This window comes from Corvus kubaryi, unplaced genomic scaffold (assembly GCF_017639235.1).
Source record: "Corvus kubaryi isolate FWS band 111438036 unplaced genomic scaffold, C.kubaryi_AGA036_p1.0 split3-73, whole genome shotgun sequence".
In the NCBI taxonomy this organism is placed as follows: domain Eukaryota; kingdom Metazoa; phylum Chordata; class Aves; order Passeriformes; family Corvidae; genus Corvus; species Corvus kubaryi.
In genome coordinates this window covers 4,149,672-4,156,749 of record NW_024582091.1, presented here as the reverse complement: position 1 = coordinate 4,156,749, position 7,078 = coordinate 4,149,672, and the positions used below count along the sequence as shown (strand labels likewise).

Here is a 7,078-nt window from a genome sequence, read left to right as displayed (position 1 = left end):
TTGGTCTTCTTCATCAGTGCTATGTTGGATTGCATCTGGGAGATGGTGCTGCTCTTTGTGACAGGAACATGGCTGATGTGACCTACAATTCCTTCTGTTACTGATTACATGGTGTGCCAAACCATGCATGTCAACTACTCTTACACTGGCACGCCTCTCAATGTCCTGACTCAGTACTTGCTGTCTCCAGGCTTTAAGTGGTGCAGAAGACAGCTTTTGCCCTGGGACACTCTGTCCTCCTGCTCTGCCAGAGCCCCGTGGGAACATTGCTGACTCCATCCTGTAATTGCCTACACGTGGCAAAGTCAAAGACTCCCAAGACTGGGGAGCCCAGATCACATTTGGTGGGGTTTTGCCTTTTTTTTTTTGGTCTGTGTTCTCTTTCTGTCCAGAGACTGTAAAATATACAGATCTCTATCAGTTTAATAATGCCAGGAAAGTAAGAGCTACACTAAGGAGGACAAAGAGAAGAAAAAGGCCAGGGGAGGGGTGGGTTGGGTGTGGTGCGTGTTCACCCGTGAGCACAGGGCTCGCAGTGACTCACTGATACGGCAACGCTGAGACACGGGGGAGCCTCTCCAACATTTCCAGCTAGGGAGATCATTTATTGTAGTGAAATGATTCAGTGACCTTAAAAAACAGCCAGAGGCTTTCTCTGGAGACTGCTGGAGAGGCAAAGTAATCTAATAGATGGGAAACTGCACTGAACACATTTTTTCTTGGTCTTGTTAATGATCTCAGCATGTACAGCTCATTTCAGCACTCTGAAAATAGTTGGCAAGTTGTTATTGAGATTTTCCAATCGTTTTAGGGCTGGTACTCAGTTACCACTGAAGAGTATGAGAGGTATTTTAGCTGTGTGGTGTTAACTTTCCAATGTGATTTTTGAGACCTTTTGTAACATAGGTGTCCATTTCTTATTTATTAAGGTCACTATATAGCAATTCCCTCTAACAAAATAAAAATCCACCCTAAGGCAAAACTGGAAAACCACAGTGCATTTGGGCACAAACTGCACACAGCTTGGAGCAGAAAGAAGCAATTCAAACAAGCAGTCAGTTTAGGTGACTTTTAAAGTTTGTTACTCCCAACTTTACAATTCTGGAACATTTTTTTAAATTTCATGCAGCTGTGCTAAATATGGAGGCACAGCACATGAAATGGGAGCTAGTAACATCCAGAACAAGCAGACAGGGCCTGTCCACAGAACAATTTCAGCACCTTATACATGTTCCTTTCAAACCTATGCTTAGGAATCGTTGCTTAAAGTTCCCACACGACTCAAATGGGAATTTGCTCTTTGTGCAGCTCAGGCGACATGGTGATTCCTGGAGCTATGCTGGAGCACCCGCAGCATTGTGGTGATGGTTCTCTGTTCCATCTCTACAGAAACTGCTGATTTCTCAATATCCTGAAAGCCAGGCCAAGTCTTCTGCTGTCTGTAGACTGCAGCAAAGCTCTGGCTTCATACTAATGCAGAGCCAGTACTGAGAAATGCGTACAGGGAAACTGACAGGGGCAGCTGACTGCCCCACAGCATTTTAGCTGGGGATACTTACTGAGGCTGTTCAGCCAAGGGTTCGAAGGTGGCGAGAAGTCTCTTTATTTTGTGAACCATTTCCACAGTTTGTCAAAGACAGGGACAGAAAATGGGCAGGAGCAATGTGTAAGGACATGTTGTGCATCCTGCACCTGCACAAAGCCCTTTCCCATCTTGTCCTCTTGTTTTCCCTCTGTGTTTCATAACATGGTGGGTATGGTATGAACAACAGATGTTTATCCCAAATCCAGCCATTTATTTTATTATTTCCCTAAGAAGTTGTTTGTTCTGAATGAGATGACTGATTCAATTTTTTTTCCTTTTGAAGAGTTTGCTGAATGGAAGTGAAAGAGGCAGCTTTGCATTCCAAGTAGTTTCATGTTTCTATTTTTTTTCTGCTGTTATGTGACTAATAGATGTTATAATGGTTGCTATAGTCATGGCAGAAAAGCCTTTGCACAAGCTCTTTGTATGTAGATAAGTGAATTGTATGGCTTAAAAAAAAAAAAAGCCTTGGTGAGTTCAGCTATTTCTGACAGCACCACCTCTGGGATGGTCACTCATTAAAGTTACCCAATCCTCACTTTCCGCATGTGCTTCAGAGAAGCTGCATGACCAAGTCTTAATGCCAGTAGCCGGTATTGCCCCTTTTTTTGATGTTGCTTTTCTCTATTTTTCTGTAAAAAATCTTCTAGGGATTCATTTCTGTGATTTGACTGCCTTAAGGGATCAATACATGTTAGAAATTTTGTGTGCCCAAATATGCACAATAGCAGCAAAGTTAGAAAATACCATTTTTATCTCCAAGGTGATTTATAAGAGAATCTCTTGCTTGTACCTACTTAAAACGTAGATATTTCAAGTATTTTACATTTTAAATGAGGAGGAGGAACAGCAAAATTAAGTGTGTAAACAGGCTAAGAATGGAAATAATCATTTGCAAAGCCAGAGGACTAAACAATAGTCAATACATCTGGAAAGGAGAGAGGGTGAGGAAGGGATAGTGGGAACTTGTTTCTGAGCAGGGTGCAGGCAGGGAGCTTTTGAAGAAGGTGTGAAAACTGCTGCCAGTTAGAGCACTAGGACACTATTTTAGCAGCATTCTTCAAGTTGTAGTTCTTCATATGGACATTTCCTGATCAATTTGCTGCCTTTGCCAAGGGGAATTGGAGTCATGCACAAACTGTGGAAGGAATGAACAACAACATAATGATTTTCTTTGTCTTTCTCACTTTGCAAGAAATTCTGCTTAGCAGCTTTGAAGGTAGTTGGGAAGGGGGAAGGGTGTAAAAAGCAATTTTCACTTGTTTATCAACAACAATTAAAACCAGGATTTTTGCCACAAAATTAGATGATCCCCAGAGAAGCAAGTTGCTAAAAGGCAGCTAGAAGAAAGGTAATTCAGAAAACAGCAGTAAGGTTATTTTGGTCTCAGTGCTTTGAAGAGAGCTGTACAGCACCACAGGTCCATTGTTTCCATAAGGTTAAGATGTATAAACAACACCATAAAATATGTAGGAGTTCCTGCCATAGGCTGTGGGTGTCCCTGCAGGCTCTGCCCAAACACACATGTTCCCCATCTGCTGCTGCCTCTCATTTGTTGCCTTCCTGCTTCTGGTGGTGCCACAAAGCCAAGGTCTGGCTTTTCAGGACAGTCAATGACAACTTGCTTTTGGTCAAGGCGCCCCATGGTGTAACTTCTGTCCTTGGTCTCTGCTGTTCCATGTCGATGCTGGTAGCAGGGTCCCTGGGTCTGTGGCACCAGCATCACATTGCCCACCCTCGCTGCGGTCACAGATACAAGTCCAGAGACTTTCGCTCCGTGCAGTGCAGAAAAAGCTCTGGGCTTCTTCTTCCTGAAGGACAAATGGACAAGTAAAATGCAGAGAAAATGAAAGACAGGCTTGTGCTTCTGTGCTGAGAGGAGCATGAGATGTTAGGAAACCAGTGGTACCTACCAGACTCCTGCTGCCGTTTGTGCCACAGCACGACAGCAGATCCGTAGGCAATCACTGGAGTGTGTCATCAGATTACCCAAACACTGCTGCACCATGTTATTAGATATGCTGAAAACTGTACTGTATCTAGTTTCAAAGGCATGGTCCATCTTCTGAGAGGGCAGTGGTTTGTTTGGAGCAGTCTGAGAACAACCTGCAATACCATGCCACTCATGTGGATGGGCTTTTATAGCAAGGCTGGCCTGACATTTGTCCAACTGGGCAGAGACAGAAAGAAATTCTCCTGTCATGATACAGTGCCAGACATGAAAACTAGAGCCAGCAGAGCTAAGTAACCTTGGCAGAGCCACCTGGTAATGCAGCTGCACAGCTTCCAATACCTAGCCAGCTACCTTGCTTTATGGAGGCATACCCACTTTCAGTGAAGTGGGGGATCAGGTTGCAGGAGTGCCTTAAAAGTTAGCCAGTCATTCTGCAAACATGATTCAAGCAAGACAAGAGGGGAGGTCAGCCTCAGAGCTAAAGAACAAACCAGGCATCCCGGGCTACTCGTTTTGCTGACTCTTATTCTATACCAGAAAAACTACGTGGGAAATCTGTAGGTACTGTAGACACTGTACTGTGCACTCTCCACGTAGCTGGGGGATAGGTGAGTGTGAATGGAGAAGGAAAGTGAGGAAAGGAATGTGACATGGGGAGCAATGTCACCACTTCTAGGGAATTAATCTGTTAGCATGTGAGGACCTTAGCTGCAGTAGAGAGTCGTCTGTATTTTCAGAGAACAAGGTGTTGCCTTGTGCCACTGGATTGCATTACTGGAGTTACAGGTGTCCTAAGATGAATCCATGCTGCCAGTGAAACAAGGTCTGCAAAGTGGCTACTACAGCTGGAACCAGGAGGAAATACAGGGAGGGTGCACAGGCAAACATGGGGGTGAATTCCCACCCACAGGGGTATTGTAGGTGTCAGACCAGCTCGGAAGCCTGAGAAACTCTATTGTGTTCCTTCTCCTGGAGCAGATACAATAGCAAGGACAGGCAAAACTTATAAGAAGGGAGATTTTCTCAAGCCAATCTTGAGAAAGAAGTAGCTTAGATGCGCACTAGTGTGATAGATGTACACCGAATGAGAAAAGAGCATGCTGGCCATAATATTGCCAAAGAAAGATGCAATAATTATCAGCTGATCAGTACAGGCAGGGACTGCCCATGTGGGTGGACATATCTGTCTGGGTTTGGCTTGTTACCAGTTTCCATAAGGTGAAAGTGCAGCTGGCCTTCACAAGTTTTGCTAACGACCTACAGAAATAGTTCCTAGGAACTGCTATGAAGGCCAAGGAGAAAATTTTTGAGTAGAGGGTATTGGAGCAGCTTTTGTTGGGTTGCAGCAGATGAGACCAATGGCATGGAGGGTGCTGAGAAATTCCAAGGTGTGACTAACAATGTCAGGATGCTACACCGGACTGCCAAACCTAGGCTTATAGCTAGGATTCTTCTTTCCTAAAATCAACAGATAGAACCTGGAATCAAATAGATAATCAAGTGCAATCTGGCACTCCTCAAATTGTAAAAGATCTGACCATATGTCACTGTTTAAATTTCCACCAGCCTGCTGGGTACTGAGCTATGATTTCTCAGGAGTAAAGCAAGCTGTGCTCTGTTGCAAAGCAAGTGACCAGAACAAAGCCCGGTTTCCCCCACACAGTGCTCCTTTCAGCACCCAGGCTGTGGAAAAGTTCCTCTCATTCTTGAAAGTATGGCAGACCAAATTAGTTAAAGTTTTACAGTTCTGCCTGAACACTTGAATCTGTGAGATATCCTAGTCTGTAGAAAGAGGAACACATACAGGATCTCCACAGCAGCTGATTATACCAGAAACTGGCTGTTCAAAGCTAGGGCACGGTTAACTGATAGGAATTTATTTTGGAATTACCTGCAGCTGAGGATGGATTCTGTAGATAGGAGACTCCACCTGACCATGGAGAAAAGCAGAGCATGCTGTCAGAGATATCAGAAATGAGTCGCTTCCAACAACACAAAAATTAGAATGCATATTGCAGCAACAGAGTGGGAACAAGGAAAACAGCAATCATAGTGACATACCAAATTCCTGTTCTGAAGCAGAGGGACATGAAAGACAACTCATTTAGCAATTACACATTCTTTAAATCACAAAAGGTAAAATCACGGAACTGTAAGGAAAAGAAAAGCACCACATTCAATATGTGAGTGTCAATCCATGAAATGAGATTTTGCATGCACGTGATGTTCACACCAGGCAGAACTACAAAATTAAATGTATTTGTACCAGATGCAAAGGCAAGATGAGAAATGGAATATCAGATCAAGAGACAAAAGGAGTGAATGCCTTAGGCTTTGAAAAGTAGTGAAATAAGAAAGCAGAATGGCCATAAACTAAAGTAATTTTTAAATCTCATGATAACACTGTCACTAAGAGATTGTAATTTTTAAACATGACACACAAAAAGCATTCCAACTAAAATTTTAGATAGTCCATAGAAACCAGTGATTCCAGCTAAAGCATGTGAATTTATGATCTTAGTGAAAAAAGCCACAAAAACAAACAAACCAACCAACCAACCAACCCCACAAAACAGGATGGATAGATTATATGGTCAGAAAGATGAACAAATTAAATGAAAATTTTACCCAGACCTAAGTTTTTTACAGCATCACAACATTAATACTGTTACATTGCCATGGTGGTTTTGTTTCTGTGGAATAACTACCATTAATTTTACCCCAGGAAGTTAATGTGATGGTAGAACATCACCTGTTTTGCAGACTGTCTGATGTGTTACGACAAAAAAAATCAAAGGGGTCAATAAAGTAAGTAAAAAACCTAGACTTCACTGCCAAAGAATTACAGCTCACAGCTTTAATAAAGAGATACCAAGAAATAAAGTGAAATATGTATTTGCATACACTCAAGCATTCCAAACAATGATTAAAATGAGCTCAGGCCTCAAAACTTCCACTTGTACTATGTTCTTAACACGGCAGAAAAAGACACATTCCTAGCATTTGATACTAAAACACTGTCCTGGAGAAAAGGAAGAAAAAAGTTAACCAATTACTGGTACTATTCTGTTCAATAGTAAATCATTCAACTACCAGGCTCTCAGCTGAGAACACTGCTTGGAAGCTAATGCAGACGTGGATGAATATCAGTTTTCTCAGGAAGAGGGACTGAGCGGCCTGGCAAAAATATTTACTCTATGCAATACAAGTGTGTGGACATGAACCTCATGTGGCAGAGTCTCTGAAAAAACATGCCCACAACTGCATCTGTCTGCTGGAAATAGCCAGAAAAGTAAAATAGAAAATGAAAAATGAGAATATTGGAGCCAAATGACTGTTCCATTGACACAGAGGAAAAACTGAGACGGTTGCAGGCTGTTGAGTGAGACCAGTTCAAGAAATTTACCATCCCAACAGCAGGATTTGAATATCCCCTCAGTAAGGTGCTTCGATGGTCTGTGTGTCCACCCCCAGTCTGTGCAGTACAGGCAGGAATACACAGCACCTCCCAGGCACTCTGGCAGAGACATCCTGAGAGT

General features: G+C 42.8%; 1 protein-coding gene across 1 annotated transcript; it reads right to left on the bottom strand.

Annotated features, from left to right (window-relative positions):
* Positions 1 to 783: 783 nt before the first annotated feature.
* On the bottom strand, positions 784 to 5,148 carry LOC121659357. Its single transcript, XM_042017352.1, has 2 exons — positions 3,499 to 5,148; positions 784 to 3,396 (listed from the first exon to the last, which is right to left on the bottom strand). The coding sequence occupies exons 1-2, from the start codon at positions 3,786 to 3,788 to the stop codon at positions 2,961 to 2,963; spliced, it is 726 nt and encodes a 241-aa protein (XP_041873286.1). The 5' UTR covers positions 3,789 to 5,148; the 3' UTR covers positions 784 to 2,960.
* Positions 5,149 to 7,078: the final 1,930 nt, after the last annotated feature.